Below are 17524 nucleotides of genomic sequence, written 5' to 3'. Positions count from 1 at the left end.
GTTTTTTTTTTGTTGTTGACTTTTATATATTGTAGAAGTAGAATTGTGGCAGATTGCACATTCTAACATAATGATCACTTTAATGGGAGTATAATATTCTTAGTTTCTAATGTGCCATATTGATAAACTGTCACCTTAATTCAGGGGAGTTGTTTCTGACTTGATTTTATAGATGATGAAGCCGTTAATTTGTTGAGCTGCTGTTGTGCTTTTTTCCCCTCCCCTAAATTCAGTACCAAAAATAAAGAAAAATACCAGATAGACACTTCATCCCCTTGTAGATTCTCTACCTTAGTTCTTTTCTTTCAGCTATGCTATGCTATGCTAAGTCCCTTCAGTCGTGTCCAACTCTGTGTGACCCCAGAGATGGCAGCATACCAGGCTCCCCCATCCCTGGGATTCTCCAGGCAAGAACACTGGAGTGGGTTGCCATTTCCTTCTCCAATGCATGAAAGTGAAAAGAGAAAGTGAAGTCGCTCAGTCGTGTCTGACTCCTAGCGACACCATGGACTGCAGCCCACCAATGCACTTTATTTATTTATTTTTTTAAATTTTATTTTATTTTAAAATTTTACATAATTGTACTAGTTTTGCCAAATATCAAAATGAATCCATCACCGGTATACATGTGCTCCCCATCCTGAACCCTCCTCCCTCCTCCCTCCCCATACCATCCCTCTGGGTTGTCCCAGTGCACCAGCCCCAAGCATCTAGTATTGTGCATCGAACCTGGACTGGCATCTCGTTTCATACATGATATTTTACATGTTTCAATGCCATTCTCCCAAATCTTCCCACCCTCTCCCTCTCCCACAGAGTCCATAAGACTGTTCTATACATCAGTGTCTCTTTTGCTGTCTCGTACACAGGGTTATTGTTATCATCTTTCTAAATTCCATATATATGTGTTAGTATACTGTATTGGTGTTTTTCCTTCTGGCTTACTTCACTCTGTATAATAGGCTCCAGTTTCATCCACCTCATTAGAACTGATTCAAATGAATTCTTTTTAATGGCTGAGTAATACTCCATTGTGTATATGTACCACAGCTTTCTTATCCATTCATCTGCTGATGGACATCTAGGTTGCTTCCATGTCCTGGCTATTATAAACAGTGCTGTGATGAACATCCACCAATGCACTTTAAAAGAACAATGGAACCTCTAGAAATGTCGGGCAGCCAGAGACCCTAGCAAACTCTGTGGCCAAATTAATCACTAACTTAATCGTGCTGTGGATAAGAACCATTTCTTTTCTTTTTTGTTCTGGTCCCTTGAAAACTAGTTTTTATTATAGGGCAGTGTTTGGGTCCCTGTGTTTCTCCAGAGTTCCTACTGTAACAGCAACATGCGATGGGACTATACCATGAGATGCTGACAAATAACTGAATTGGCTTGGCCACTGCTTCCTCCTGTAACATGCCACACTGACCTTTTGGACATGAAGTGCACAGGGTTGCCGATCCATGGCAGGTTTTACAAGAAGAATGGCATGACTGGTGTCTTCTCAAAAGGTCTGTATAAGGAGAGAAACAAGAAGTCTGCCTCTTTTGAACAGGTGCATAGCACTGTTGGGAAAATCTCATGAGTAATCTTGTTTCCCTTTTCACCCTAAATAGACCCTTCAATTTGATAGTAGTTAAATGTTGGCACCACCCATTGCCTGCCAAGTGGACTTCATTAATTTTATTTTCCTTACTCCTTCATTGACAATTGATGTCAAGACTTTCTTTGCAAATTTCCAGTGACAGGATAGCCTTAAATATAGGGAGATATTTGAACTAACAGATGTTACTTATTTTATATTTTGTAAATGTGTGGTTGTATGTATGTGTGCTGGAGTTTCTGTGTCAAAGGTAATCACTTATTTCTCCAAGATTCTTTGATGATCACTTTTCTTTACTCCAGGATGATAACTGAGAATTCATTGTGCCCCCTCTTTTTGTGTGTGTGTGTGTGTTCTTTAGGACCAGATTTCATAAACTGGTCAGTGTTTGGGTCTCTCTGTTCTTCATAGTAGCCACTGTGGGATGCAGCCTAAATTGATCTTTTAAATTTGTCCAAAATCATCATTAAACATCAGTAGCCATTAGAGAGCTTGCTGGCTGGTCAGTGACAGGAAGGTCATCCCAGGTTAATAAGCCATTAATCTGAGAAACATGCGAGCTGCTTCTCCTTTCTTCCCCCGCAACCATTCGCTGGGCAGGTTTTGTCAGGAAGACAGCAGCAACTCAATGGGACAGTTGTGTAACAAAGAAAACAGCCTCAGTGACGTCACTCACTCAGTACACACAGAGATCTTGACTAAATTCCAGTAATTGCTCAGGAATTAGCATGACTCATACAGGGGAAATTTAGAAAAAGAAGTTCTAGCTCAGAATATGTCACACAAATGGCCCTGAAGTTCAGTTAGTGATTATTGTTGGCATCTTACCATTCCCCTCCCTTCCTTCCTCCCCGTTTTCCTTCTTTCCTCCCTGTCTTCCTCTCTCCCTTCCTTCCTCTCTCGCCTGTCTCTTCCTTCCTTCTCTTCCTGAGAGTCTGGCAGAGTCTAGTCACACCTGTCTTCAGATCCCAGGTGTGCTTTTTCTGGGTAGGGTAACCATGGATACAGTAATTAAACTCTTCCAGTCTTACAATACTTTCCACATCTCTAAAATGAGAGCAAGTGATTCTTTACAGGACTCTTGTGAAACCTGAGTAAGATAACGTGTAAAGTGTGCACACAGTGGCTCAGTAAATGGTGGTTCCTTCTGCTTCATTTCTTCGTTTGTTATCATCCCACCCCATTTCTCAGGCTTCTGTTTTATTTCCCGTTCGCTTTCCTCTGTTCCATACTTGGAGTGGCACCAGGAGCCAGTACTTGATTCCTCTGATAGCACTCCCAGTCAATACACTGCTGAGCCTTGCTGCAGAGAAAGCTCGATAGGTAAGTAGGCAATAGATAGCCAGAGATAGAGGTCTGTGGACATAAATGATTGTCCATGCTGCCATGCTGAGTGGCAATTTCTTTCCAACTGTGAAAGAAAATTTTGTACTGGTTTTCTAGTAGACCGATTAAAATGTACTCTGCTGGGGAGTTCTGTTAAGAGTTCAGCTAGCCAGTGCAGAGCAATGCTAGTCCCTGGATTTTCACAAAAGTGATGATGATGGGTGTGTTAACTAACGTTATTGTAATCATTTTGCAGTATACACGTGTCAAGTCGTCATTTTATACATGATAAACCTATATAATGTTGTATGTCAGTTACATCTCAATTAAGCTGGGAGAAAAAGATGCTTACTTGATGAGAGCAGTTATTCAAGGAATAATAACTAAATATTCATCTGATATTGAGCACCTTGAAGATCTTTATACATCCAGGCCATGGGTTGATTTTGTTTTGATTTTATCACTTTTGTGCTAAAATGTTATATTTTAAAAGCTAGCCATTTTAATTAATTTTCTTACATTTAAAAAATATAATGTAAATATTTACACATAGTATACATACGTTTATAATTACACATACATATCTCACGTTCTGGTAGCTCGATGTATCACTCCAATACACTTGGTATAAAATTCTGTAATGTCCTCACATCTCAACTAGAGGGTGCTCTGCACACACCGTTAGCAGTCAGGCTTGGGCAATGGATAAAGATCCCCAGCAAGACCTCTTTTATCAGAAAAGATTCGATCTCAACAAGTAAAATTTTTGACTTTGATCAGTTTCTCTTTTTCCTACCCCAGAAATTTTAGACTGAACAGGACCTCACCCCCTCCCCTGCAAAAACAAAAAAGTCACCTTGCCCAAGAAAATATAATGTATATCCTTCAAATATGACTAATAAAGTATGGGTTCTTCTTAAATGTTTTAGGTTAAATAAGCAATACTCACAGGTTCACAATATAGACAAGGTATATACTGTGAAGTCTCTCTTACCACCCCCCTCCACCCTTTTTATACCGACTATTCGCAGTGTTTATCATGTTGCTTTTTTTTTTTTTTTTTTGTAGTTCTGTATTTTGGAGACCATTGTTTATCAGTATATAAAGACTCTCATTCTTTTTGGTGGCTCCATAGTATCCCACTGTGTGGCCATGTCATCTTTCATTTTTATATTCTTGTTGGTAGCTGTTTAGTTTTTTCCAACCTTTGTTATTTCAAACAAGGCTGCAGTGACTAGGAAGGCAAAAGTTGCTTTTCTTAAAGACCTGCAAGGACACAGGCTTTTCTTGATAACTTTTCTCAAGAATAACCACTTTGTGCCTCAGGGATGTCCTTACATGTTCTTGAAGTCTCCACTGCTGAAATTCCTGCCAGTCTTTCCCTTTGGATACCCACTTATGTTTTAATCGGAGGTCCCATCCTCTCTCCATTTTTCTCACAACTTCTGCATCCCTGCTTGTTCCTCACTGCCTGATTTCTTGGGTTAGTTTTTACATCACAGAGACTCTGCTGGTATGCTTGATCATCTTCTCCTCCCTATTTCCCTATTACCTCTTTTGATTTGAACCTTCCGCCTTCGTCGATCCTGGAGCAGGCTCTTCACCAAAGATGGGCTTGCAGTGGACACAGCTACTTTTTTTATTAAAAAAAAAGAAATGTTTTATTTTTTTAATGCAAAAAGGATGAAGAAGATAGTTTGCCCCTTAATCTTACCACTCAGAAATGTCTGCTGTGTATACTTTGGCATTTAGATTTCCCATCTTTGTATTGAATGCATGAGTATAATTACATATGTGTATATATATGTAATCATTGACATCTTTTACATATATATACTGATCTTAAATTTTTCATTAGTGTAATGAAGCTTATAGGAATTTTCTTTTGCCATGAAAATTCTTTGTAAAAATATTTATGAATCTTAATTCACTTAATGTTTTTCTTCATTACATTTTTAGATTGCTCTCTTCTTTTTTTTAGGTTATAAATAAAACTGCTGTCAACATCTTTGTACACATTCTTGGTTAAGTCAGGACTCAACTTGGCTATTAGGCATCCCAGCTGACTATCATTTGCCCTTCTTTCTGGGACTCTCTCTTTTTTTTTAAACAGACATGTATTACTCCTTAGGCTTCCAAATTGCTTTATTTCATAAGCTCAAGAAGGCAGTTTTTAAAGTGAACTAGGGTTTCGTGGGTTGAAACTGGATTAGGTTAAAGGGTTAGAGAATAGATTAACGTTTTTTGCGCCATACTATGTGTTGGGGGTTTCATATGTATTCTTCCGTGTAATTCTCAAAATGACATTGTATGAGACATTTCATGTTCTCATTTTATCGCTGAGAAAACTTGAGGCTCGGAGAGGAGGAATATCTTGCTCAAGGTCACAGAGCTGATAAAGAATAGAGCCGGGAATTGAATTCGGGTGTGCTGAATTCTAAACTCCATCTTCCTTAGATGTTTTAGTAATTCATTTAGTTTCAAAATAGTTTGGTAGAGGTCAAAGCAGTGATGTACTGGTAAAATGGTTCTTTGGAAAACAAAACAGCAACAAAGACTTGATTTGTCATGTTTACCAATTTCAGTGGTGTAAATATTCCTGCCATAGCTGATTTCAAGCTGCCAATTGTTTAATAATCCACTCATAAAATTCCTGGATGTTTAATAATCAGTGTAAGCCGATACACATGGCTCCTTCATATCACTAGGCCAGAAGTTCACTTGGCTGCCCAGCCATGATTTTCTGCACTCTGAATTATGATTGATTAGTTAAGTAAATATTGTGTCCTCAGTTGTAAGTGAGGCAACTATACACAAAGTTCTTCTAAAAAAAAAAATCAGATTTTTATGTTTTTTTTTTTTTTTAATTATCTGAAGTTCACTTACTATGAAGTAACATATCTCCCCACTGTTGAGAATTTTTTTTTTCACACATGTGTGGCTTCCAGGGTTTGTAACTGACTCCGGGATTTCAGTCTTTCTTAGAGCATAGGAATTAAAATCAAAAGACAGACCAGTGATAAATTGTTAGGATGTGGTCAAAGATAAAAATTTAATTTACCATGTCTGCGCTTTGTAGATTAGACTACCATCAGAATAAGTAATTGGAACCTGCTACAAACATGGTTTTAATCAATGATGGAAATAGGTGGGTAGGGGAAATGTGCAGGAATTATTCTGAGGACTTTCCAGCACCACCAGGGGGGAAACCATTTAAGAAAACCCAGATGATTTAACAGTAATAAACTGTTTCCACTCCCAACAATGGTTTTAGGAAACCAGCAGAAGCTACTGTTTTCTTTCAAAGCCCATGGCCTGCCACACCTGAGCATTTCCACTGACAGTGGGTCTGCGTGGTGCCTGAGGCCCTGCTGATGCCATTGGCAGCAGTCTGTTTGACATTGGTCATTGCCACACAGGGACATTGGACTAGACAGTCCTCACAAATATATTAGTGACTGAGACAGGCAATCTGGGGATGATCTGTGCTTTTGTGCAGGGACTTTTTGGTAGTAGGAAGAACCTTTGAAGATGACTTAGTCTTGGCTTAGGATTTTCCAGCTGTGGTCTGATGTGTAGGTAAATCTCCATCTTGAACCAGGGTAGGAGGCATTCCTGCTCAGTTGGTAATTTTTTTTTAAAGACTTATTTATTTAACTTTTTTTGGAGTGGGGGCTGTGATGGGTCTTCGTTGCTGCACATGGGCATTCTCTAGTTGGGCTGAGCAGGGGCTACTCTTCGTTGTGGTGACCAGACTTCTCATTGCAGTGGCTTCTTTTGTGTCGAGCACAGACTCTAGGCACATGGGCTTCAGTAGTCACAGCATGTGGCTCACAGCATTTAGTTGTTGTGCAGCATGTGGGATTGTGGGATCTTCCTGGACCAGGGATCGAACAGGTATCCCTTGCTTTGCAAGGTGCATTCTTAAGCACTGGACCACCAGGGAAGCCCTCAAAGGGCTTTGACAAAGGATGATGACCTGTCATCATCAGCACTCTCATTATGAGGAGCCACCTTATTAAAAGAGAAGTCCAGTGGACTCTAGTTGGATTTTTATTTCAAGGCGTTGTTTCTCCAACACATGCTGACATAGACAATGGGGTGGTTTTAGCTTTTGGATATAAGCATGATCTTATTGTTTCCACTGGCAGTAGTGTGGGTGAAGAAATGGGATTGAATTTGTCCCATCTGCTCTGTCCTACGTGTATCTGAGTCTGTGTTTGAAACAACAAAAACAACACAACACCTCGCTGGTACCAGCTGGATGGCTCCATTCTCTCATGAGCACTCTGGTTTGGGCTCCCTCTGAGTTGACCAAGGATGACTGCAGTCTTCTTTCTATCATCTTAAAGGTGCAGCTAATAGTGCTTGTTCTCTGGAATCCTCTACTTTCCTATTACAACCTCAGCCTTGTTTCTTAAGGAAAAAAAATTCAGGAGGAAAAATGTAGGCATTGGTTTAAATACACTCAGGGCCTTGTGGAGTATGTTGCCATTTACTGTCCATTTCAGTGGTGCCTAAACCATTCCAGGGGAGCTGAGCTGTGGCCTCACCTTGCTCAGTGAAGACAGAGTTTTTTTCTCATTGTTCATGGTCTGCATGCATGTATTATTCCCTGAATTGTAGGTGTGGAAAAGTTCTGCTATGTCATTGACTTCATTGCTCTTGTTTGGCCACGAGAAACAGTCTCATCTGCTTTGTGAATCCCTCATTAGAGCTATCTCCTCAAATGGACTAATTCCTTTCTCTCTTCACAGATATTGCGTTTTGATAGTAGAAAAGGAAGAGGGGTAGATATGGTGCCTCGCAAAGTGGGGAGCAGTGAAGCCTTGATTTCTGCTTGCAGAGTGCGTAGTCCAGTTGAAAGGGATGTGTAATCATTTGGGGAATCGAGTCTGCTCTGGCTCTTGGCTCCCTGAACCTTTTCATCATCTGGACGCCAGATAAAATACAGATGTTCTGAGCTAGAAACACAGCACAGACTATTTTCCTCTTGGCTTGCACTGCCTCTTAAATGCCTGCATGCCAGACAAACTCGTTTTCAGCATTTTGGTTCAGCTATAATTCACGGAAGATATCCCAATCTGGAATGAATGATTTTCTTTCCAGCTCTGTCTCTGAAATCAGCCCGCATTCTTGGTGGCCTTTGGCTGCTGGGTTTGTGATGGTGTCTGAGCTGCTTCTTGCGTTAAGTCACGTAGGCGACACTGTCATTGTAGACAGCAGCTGTGGACATCCTTCCTCTGAGACTTAGCAAGAGGCTTTTCTCCTGCCCCAGATCATCCCTCCCTCCAGCTCTTACAAGACTCATCCCAAGCAGACCTGCTTTCAGCTGCTGCTGCTTCTGCACTGAAATGACCTTTTTAAACAAATCCTTGCCTTGAAATCAAGACAGAGAGCATCTCTTGTTTTCATCGGCGTCTCTGCGTGGAGTGTGAGTCAGATTTTTCCAGCAGGAGGAGGATTTTGTTTTTTAACCACCTCAGACATGGAGAGGCCACTGCAAGGTTGTAATTACCTTACCAGGAAGCCCGTGACCAAGGCTTCAGGGTCTGGCGGCCACTTCTGAAGACTCAGGTGGGAATGAATACATGTAGGTCTTTACTGTTAGACTCCAAGCTCCCACACTTTTTCTCCCTCCTGCCCCCTTTCAAGCCCACCTGCTTCCCACATCTGCAACTAGAGAGGGTAAATTTTAAAAGGTAAACTTGAATGATGGCAAGTTCTAATAATCCAGCCAGAAAGACAAGCCATTTTAGCTGAAGTTCCCATGCTTTACAGTGATTCTTTTTTGTCTCGAGGCTTCTCAGGTGGCACAGTGATAAGGAATCCACCTGGCAGTGCAGTAGATACAAGAGACCTGGGTTTGACCCCTGGGTCAGGAAAATTCCCTCAAGTAGGAAATAGCAACCCACTCCAGTATTCTTGCCTGGAAAATTCCGTGGACAAAGGAGCCTGGTGGGATACAGCCCATGGAGTCTCAAAGAGTCAGACATGACTTACTGACTAAGCACTGCCTTGTCTAACCAGACAGGCTGTCCCACTAGTGATTTTCTTTCCTCTTTTTTATAAAGAGATATATGAATGTCATCGAAGCTATTCTGAAATCTTTGAGAAAATGGTAGTCATTTCTCTTTCTCTGTGTGCTCTGCAGCCCACTCCACCCAGCTAGAAACACAAGTGGCCAGATCAGTTGTCAGTTGCCCTTTGGTGTTTCCCTTCTGACCAAGGGCTTCCCAGGTGACTCAGTGGTAAAGAATCCGCCTGCAATTCAGGAGACGTGGGTTTGATCCCTGGATGGGGAAGATCCCCTGGGGGAAGAAATGGCAACCCACTCCAGTATTCTTGCCTGGGAAATCCCACAGAGGAGCCTGTGGGCTACAATCCTTGGGGCCGCAAAGAATCAGACACGACTGAGCGACTAAACAGCAGCAGCTCCTGACCAAATGCCAGCCACACCCTCCTGCCCTTTCCTGTGGTTAGTATCACAGAGGCTCCGGGATACCACACTTTTGTTTCACTGCCTAGCCTGCATCTCTTGGGTATCCTGAAAGCAAGGGTTTGGAGTGAGGGGAGGGGGAGGAGACAGCTGGACACCTGCGATCCCTCTTGGGGGGCACATACCATTCCAGAAGCTGCCTTCCTCCTGGGTCTGGTCGTGACGCACACATGTCCCCCGCAGCAGCTGCAGGCCTTCTCGGCAGCTGCTGCACTGATTGTGGCCAAGGCCGGTGCAGGTTTCGCAGGCTTGGTGGCAGGGCTCACAGTCTCCCATCTCTGGGTCACCGTAGAAGCCAGGGCCACAGTTCCTCACACAGCTGCCCTCTACGTGAGAATATAAGACAGGAAGCCTGAAGTGGAAGCCTGGCTGGCTGAGCCGGGTGCTCTGAGCAGGGCCAAGTTCTAAACAGGCCAAAGGGAGGCTGAGGAACATTTTTTAATCTTTAAAGAAACCGTGATGACATTCGCATATTCCAACCCAAGAATCGTGTCTTAATAAATCCAACACTTTAAGTCCTCTTTCAACTGAAAATTTAAGTTGGCTATCAAGGGTTGGGAGCATAAAAACTTTTATGTTCTCAAGACCTTGAAAAATTGCAGATAAAATGATCTCCACACATACAGAACCCCTGAAGGTCACTGTGTCTGCCCCACTGTCTCTCCCAATGGAAGACTCACAGTGTATTTCCTTCCCAACCATTCATTTCCATCATAGTCAATGAACTGACTTAAATCTAAGACTAAAAGATCTTATTTAACTTTTACAGTGCAGGGAATATAGAACATGAATAAAGTCTCAAGGAAAGAGTCATGTTCTGAATGTTCCAGGTGACTTCAGTTCCAAAGCATTTATTTCTCTTCAGTGTCTGTCCCTCCCCTCCACTCACTCTGCTTTCTGTCAGCTTGGAGATGCTTGAGAGTAATTAGTGAAGTAGGAAATATGCTTCACTAATAAAAGCAGAAGGAAGCAGTTCTGACTAACGATTATTTTCAAACCAAAGTAAAATTCCTCCTTGGACAAGAGGCATAAGAAGACTGTAAAACCTATCCGACGAGCTCTCGTGTTTCTGAATAGTTCTGGAGCCTTGTTCTCACTTTGTACCATGCCTGTTTTCAAGCTTGGGGCTTCCCTGGTGGCTCAGAGGGTAAAGAATCTGCCTGCAATGCAGGAGACTGGGGTTCGATTCCTGGGTTGGGAAGATCCCCTGGAGAAGGGAATGACAACCCACTCCAGTATTTTTGCCTGGAGAATTCCATGGACATAGGAGCATGGCAGGCTACCATCCATAGGGTCGCAAAGAGTTGGACGCGACTGAGCAACTATTTTCAGGCTTACCCAAGAGGAAGAAGCCCTCTTCACACCAGTAACACTCATTCTGGTCACAGTTGCCACAGTTGGTATCACACGCCTTGCATTCAAATTCTTCCCTGTAGGTCTTCTCAGGACAGGTTTTATAACAGTGGTCTTTGAACCTGGGGAGATAAGATGTAGTTTCTTCTGTGAGCTATGTTAACATATTAATATTTCTCTTTATCACCATAATTTAATCTCCTTATGTGTCTACACATCATTTCTTTTGAAGTTATAATCTTTTCTCCCTTAATAACTTAAAATATAAGTGACATACACATTACATTAATTCCAGGTATACAACATAATAATTCAGTATTTGTATATATTGCAAAATGACCACCACAGCAAGTCTAGTTAACATCTGTTATCATAGTTACAGAATTATTTTTCTAATGATAGGAACATTCAGGATCTATTTTCTTAGCAATTTTCAAATATTGCACATCATTAAATTTTTTATTGAGGAATAGTTGATGTACAATATTATATATTTCAAGTGTATCATGTAGTGATTCATAATTTTTAAAGATTATATTACATTTATAGTTATAAAATATTAGCTATATTTCCCATGTGTACAGTGCATTCTTGTAAATTATTTTCTACATATATTGCACATCATTTTTAAATTGAGGTCTATTAATTTACTATATTGTGTTTCAAGTGTAGAGCAAAGTGATATATATATACTGAATATACATACACACACATATATGTACATATATGTACACACATATACATATATATGTACACATATATACTGAATATGCACATACATGTATATACATATGTACATGTATGTGTACATATATACATATATATTGAATGTACGTATACATAATATACATATATATGTATATATCTATATACACATGTGTATCTTCTCCTTTATATTCAGTTTTATATTTATATTCTTTTTAAGCTTCCTTTTCATTATAGGTTATTACAAGATGTTGAGTAGAGTTCCCTTTGCTATAGAGTAGGTCCTTGTTTTCTCTTTTATATATAGTAGTGTGTGTGTGTGTCCAGTCCCTCAGTCATGTCTGACTCTTTGCAGCCCCACAGGACTGTAGCCCACCAGGCTCCTCTGTCCATGGGTTCTCCAGGCAAGAATACTGGAGTGGGTTGCCACTTCCTTCTATAGGAGATCTTCCGACCCAGGGATCAGAATTGTGTCTCTTGCATCTCCTGCACTGGCAGGCAGATTCTTTACCACTAGTACCAGCTGGGAAGCCCCTATATACAGTAATTTGTGTATGTTAATGCCAAACTTCTAATTTATCTCTCTATCTGCATTACACATTGTTTTTAACAGGTGTCCATATTTGGGTTCAAGGGAGAAAACTTGGTCTGGTGTTTGTGTGTGTGTCATTAATCACCTCCCTCTAAACTTCAAGTGCTCTTTATTGGGACTTCAGGGAGGGGCCTAGGAAGAAGGAGAAGGGTGTATTTATTCATGGAGTACTGATTATGTGTCAGGTATTAGCTCACTTAAACCTCTGCACAATCCCCATATGGTAGCTGTTACATATCTTTAATTTCCAGATAAGGGAACTGTAATTCCCTTAAAATTACATAGGTAAATCACATAGGTAAGAGGGGGACTGGGATTCTACCCAAGGTCTGTTTGAACAGACAACTTGTGTGCTTTTGCCGCCTGGCACTCCCCAGGTCTGAAACAAGTCAGTGTTGAGTTCAAGTAGTCTCATGAGTCCATGATGTCTATTACCAGATTATTGGTATTACCCAAGCTTTTCTGTGTTTATCGTTTTATATAGATCATTTCTTATTCTTGTTCTATGGTAAAACATTGTAATTCAGACTCCATTGAGGTTCATTTGAAGGGGGAGTGGAATGAAGTTGACCTTTGCCCTCACACTGTCAAAAAGATATCACAGGGAAGCTTTGTATTTCTTCCTTAACAACATCTATTGTGCAATGTTTAATTAGCTGTATGACTGCATATCATAAAGGGCTATAATATGTATTTCTGGAAACAAATGTCTGATGTTTTATGCTTAGTGATGCTGGCCATGTTCTTTCAGTGTATTTGTTTCTCAGGGGGTTTTATGAAATGTGTTCATTAGTGCGCAATGCTGAAGTGGAGAGGTGGGCTCCAAAGTCCAACAGAGGAAATGGCTCTCAGGTGACAGAGGATGTAGGTGCAGATGAAGGGGTGTGTTCTGGTATCAAAGTGAAGAAGGCAGACAGGGTAGAGCTAGGCTGGAGGGGTGTTGGTTGTTGTTTAGTTACTAAGTTGTGTCCAACTGTTTTGTGACGCCATGGACTGAAGCCCTCTAGACTCCTCTGTCCATGAAATTCTTCCCAGGAAAGAATACTGGAATGGGTTGCTATTTGCTTCAGGGGATCTTCCCTACCCAGGGGTCACACCCATGTCTCCTGCATCGCAGGTGGATTCTTTACCATCTGAGCCACCAGGCAAGACCCAAGGTGGAGGGATGCAGAGCTGTAATAGGGACAAAGAGAATTACCCACCTGCTTCTGCATGGTTGCTATTTTTTTAATTTGAGTCTGAGTTCTCCTTTCTTGGGTCCTAGAGGAACATTTTGTAGCTTCAACCATGTGACCTTGTCAAGAAATGCTTGCATTTCTGCTCTTCATGTCTGCTGTGGGTTCATGTGGTGGACCACATGCCAGCTATGAATGTGCTGACAAAAGACTGGCTGCTCATTGAGTGTCATCTGGTCTACCTTACAATAATCAAGTCTAGACTCCTATTTAAATGGGACAGTAATTTAAATCATTCAATCAGGAGGATGTAGAGACATAGTCAATGTAGAGAATACTAGGCAATTCTGGAAAAGTTGAATTAAAACCATAAGTTTAAGTAATGCTGAGGTTAATAGATTATTTTTAGTATGTCTCAGCTTGTTGGGTTTCCCTTCTCTCCCATTGTCCTCACCCCTTTTAACCTCTTTCTACCCGCCACCACATTTTGAGTTCTTGGAATCTGATGGAGGAGAAAGGCCAGGTGGTGACAGAAGGAGTCAGCCCACCAAAGTGGAGGCGACCCAAACATAGACCACCCCAAAGAGCCTTGTCTCCCTTCTTTTCTTAGTTTTCCTTCCAAGATAGGCACCAATGTATCCTGGAAGGCTGACAAGAATAGGAGGGGGAGGTGATACTGAGACATAACATCCTTGATTTGTGGATTTGTATCAGAGAACTTTGGGGGTGATGGTTATCTGCATTTCATTTAACCTAGTGGTCTTCATCTCTCATTGCCTGTAGGGGGATTAAGAGCTTAACAAACACCTGGCTTCATCCTGGACTGTCTGTCCTTTAGAACGAGGTCTCCACGCAGACATTTGGAAACAACTTGCTTGGGGTCGAGTGTATTATTAAAGTCTGTCCATAAACAGCAAGGTCTGAATCTTGGTAACCCATGGCAAGATTCCTAGACACCAGTGTCACGCTGGGTGACTTCCAGGACCAAGAGAGAGAGGACCTCCTTTCGAGGCAAGAAAACAGCTGGGCTCTTATTGCTAAATCCAAGAATTGTTCATTAATAGCCTGACAAGAGAGAGTTGCTTCAGGCTGCAGGGCCTCTTTGCTTTAATCACTGGATTTAAGATTAAGTCAGTAATGCTTAAACTGTAGAAAAAGTTAGTGCCGTGGAAAAAAAAAAAAAAAGACCAGACTTACATGTAGTACCCTGTAGCGCATGATGTGCAGGTTCCTGGATCATCTGGAAAAAAATTATAATAATCAAAATAATAATCATCGAGTTCATCATTTGAAAAACTGAGTTTTAGAAAAGTTGTGGCTTGAAACACATACTTATGGGATGGTTTCACAAAATGTACTGTCTAGAAATGATGTTTCAGTAGATTGCACCATTTTTAAATTAGTAACAAGATGTACACTATGATTTATCTTTATTAAAGCTAGTAAAATAAGAGTTCTCATAAAAACCTGGCCCTGACTTTCAAGGAGGAATAGGTCCAAGCTACTGGGTCTTCAAATTGTTGCTCATGAATGATCTACATAAAGAAGCTCCTGACCACAACCTGGGTAAAGGCTTCTGGTGTGTCCACACACACATTTGGAAGGGACTGCAAGCTTCCGACCTGAATGGGGGATTTTAATTGAGTTACCCCTTAATGGCAATGTGAGGGAATCTCATCTGGGAGGCTTCTTTGAAATCTGGGTAAGTATTTATTTATTTTTCTAATACAGTATATCCTTTTGTTCTGCTCTTCATTGCCCTCTTAAAGAAACTGTCCTGTTTGCATTAAGTACAGTGATTCATTGTGTCCCTGTTGGCTCAGAGGACTCTTTCCTACAACTTTCAGGTGACTTAATGAGAAAGAAAGGACTTTGCGAATCACTGACTTAGACTGTTTCTCTCACCTGTCCCTCCCTGGAAGATCCCAACTCCAAGGTCCAGTTATTAAGACAATTTGGTGACTTCCTCTGGCCTGAAGTTCTTGTGAGTGACAGAGTTACTTCCAGTAAGTTCTTTCTGTGATCTAACTTATACTCTAAGTTTGCTCTTTTCATTCTAAAAGGAGATAGAAAACAGTTGCTCCTTTCTGAAATGTGCATCTTGGTATATGAGGATTTATGTCCATCTAGTCAAGGCTGTGGTTTTTCCAGTAGTCACGTATGAATGTGAGAGTTGGACTGTGAAGAAAGCTCGCACCGAAGAATTGATGCTTTTGAACTGTGGTGTTGGAGAACACTCTTGAGAGTCCCTTGGACTGCAAGGAGATCCAACCAGTCCATCCTAAAGGAGATCAGTCCTGGGTGTTCTTTGGAAGGACTGATGCTGAAGCTGAAACTCCAATACTTTGGCCACCTCATGCGAAGAGTTGACTCATTGGAAAAGACCCTGATGCTGGGAGAGATTGGGGTCAGGAGGAGAAGGGGATGACAGAGGGTGAGATGGCTGGATGGCATCACCGACTTGGTGGACATGAGTTTGAGTAAACTCCAGAAATTGGTGATGGACAAGGAGGCCTGGTGTGCTGCGATTCATGGGGTTGTGAAGAGTTGGACACAACTGAGTGACTGAACTGAACTGAACTAACTTTATTTAAACTAAATATTGGATTGGCCCAAAAGTTCATTTGAGATGTTATAGAAAAACCCAAACAAACTTTTGGGCCAACCCAATAAAATTATGTCCTTTGAACTTTGTGCTTGGTTTTCCTTTCTAATCTAATTTAGGCTTTATTCTGGTTCTTGAGAAGTCTGCTCCTTGATGGCAGAGTCAACTTCATCTGAGTCAGACTTTCATCTTGGCTCCTCCTAAACACTGCTGTGTATCACGCATACTGTGACTAATACATGTGCCGAAAATTAGTGGAAAAATTTCTAGAAGAGGTTCTACCATGTAAGCAGGCATCCCTAGACCCTTCTGGAAACAATCTAGTGATGATACCATGGAGAGGGCACTGGCCTAGGAACTGGGCTACCTGTGTTTAATTTGAAGTTTTCACCCTGGCTCAACTGTTTTATGAACTTGCATAAGTATCACTCTACTTTCTGGGTGCTGATTTCTGCGGGTATAAAATGATTCCGTTGGATAAGACTGTTGCTAAGCCTCCCCCAAAGTCAAATATTCTGAAGCTAAGTCTAGCAGGAGTAGGCAATCTATGGCCTACTCGGGGGGGGGGGGGGGGCCCTTTGTTTGTATATTGTGTGTGAATTCTTCCATGCCATAGCCTCAGAGTGGTTGAAACAGAGTTAGAAAGTATTTACTGTCTGTCACTTTACATGTGCTGGCCCTTGGCTGTAGCACTGTTGGCTTATGACTTGGTCATGCTCACCTCTGTTAGATAACATGGATGCAAACATTATTATCTTAACAGCTTGTCCCAGAGTTCCTCTAAAGAGCTGTCTATATTTAGGAAAATATCTTGTTAAGCCACTTGGGATACAAGTTTAATCAGAATGATTAAACAAGAGCCAAGACAGTCAAGGAGATAGCCAGGCCCTTCTGCAGGAGGCCATGATTTGCTAATGGGAGGGAAATAGTTTTTGTGTCTGGGTCAGCATGGTTTGCTGTAGGGTGACCAGAGCAGGACAGTAAAGTGAACCATAAACTAGGCGAATTGTGTCATCATGGAAAGGAAAAGCTCACTGGAATTTGTGGAATTCTCAGGAGTGGGCTTTATGCTTCTACAATCCATTGACTGGGGATCTGAGTCCTTTTTAAGAGGGTGCAAAAGTCCCAGTGAGCACTAATGGTTATATTGGGTAAGTTTATTTCCCACTATGAGTCTGTGTTTACATCTGCATTCTTTTTAGTCCTCCTAAAGAAATTGCTACTACTCGGCTTGCATTTGGGCAGCTTTCCTCTTCCCTGCCTGTCCTCAATGAACATATTTGACTCTGACAGTTTTGCTAATTTGGCAAGGGCTGAGGAAATTCTAATCCTGTTCTCTAATGTTCTGGCCATCCCTCCCATCTAGGAACTTAATGAGTTTGCTCTCTGCTCCCTTAAGCAGGTCACTGTTGAAAATGTGAAACAGAATCAAGCCTCAGAAATGTGCATACCAATGTAATCTCCAGTCTAGGGACTTTTCCAGCCCAGTTGCATAGTGAATTTGGTACCCTTACAACAGTTTGCATAAATGAATAATGCATAGAACAAGAACTCTGTCTTATAACAGCTTATGAATGCCCATTAGTCTTGCTCATTATTACCAGTTCTAAAGCATAAGAATTGTTGAGAAAAAATTTTCTACCCCAGAAGATTCACAAGTCAG

General features: G+C 41.3%; 1 protein-coding gene across 2 annotated transcripts in view; it reads right to left on the bottom strand.

Moving 5' to 3' along the window:
- PCSK5 (proprotein convertase subtilisin/kexin type 5) overlaps positions 1-17524 on the bottom strand; it is a 516633-nt gene that overhangs the window by 37903 nt on the left and 461206 nt on the right. Inside the window, exons 25-29 of one of the 2 annotated variants that reach the window (XM_061425568.1) lie at positions 14454-14496; positions 10770-10906; positions 9557-9757; positions 4485-4565; positions 1433-1516 (exon numbers count right to left, since the gene is read on the bottom strand). In XM_061425568.1, coding sequence (XP_061281552.1) covers positions 1433-1516; positions 4485-4565; positions 9557-9757; positions 10770-10906; positions 14454-14496 — 546 coding nt within the window. The remainder of the gene's footprint in view (positions 1-1432; positions 1517-4484; positions 4566-9556; positions 9758-10769; positions 10907-14453; positions 14497-17524) is intronic. The other variant, XM_061425565.1, reaches the window with a different exon arrangement.

This window comes from Bos javanicus, chromosome 8 (genome assembly GCF_032452875.1).
Source record: "Bos javanicus breed banteng chromosome 8, ARS-OSU_banteng_1.0, whole genome shotgun sequence".
In the NCBI taxonomy this organism is placed as follows: domain Eukaryota; kingdom Metazoa; phylum Chordata; class Mammalia; order Artiodactyla; family Bovidae; genus Bos; species Bos javanicus.
Note: the sequence above shows the minus strand (reverse complement) of the source record. Positions and strands in the feature narration are given on the sequence as shown.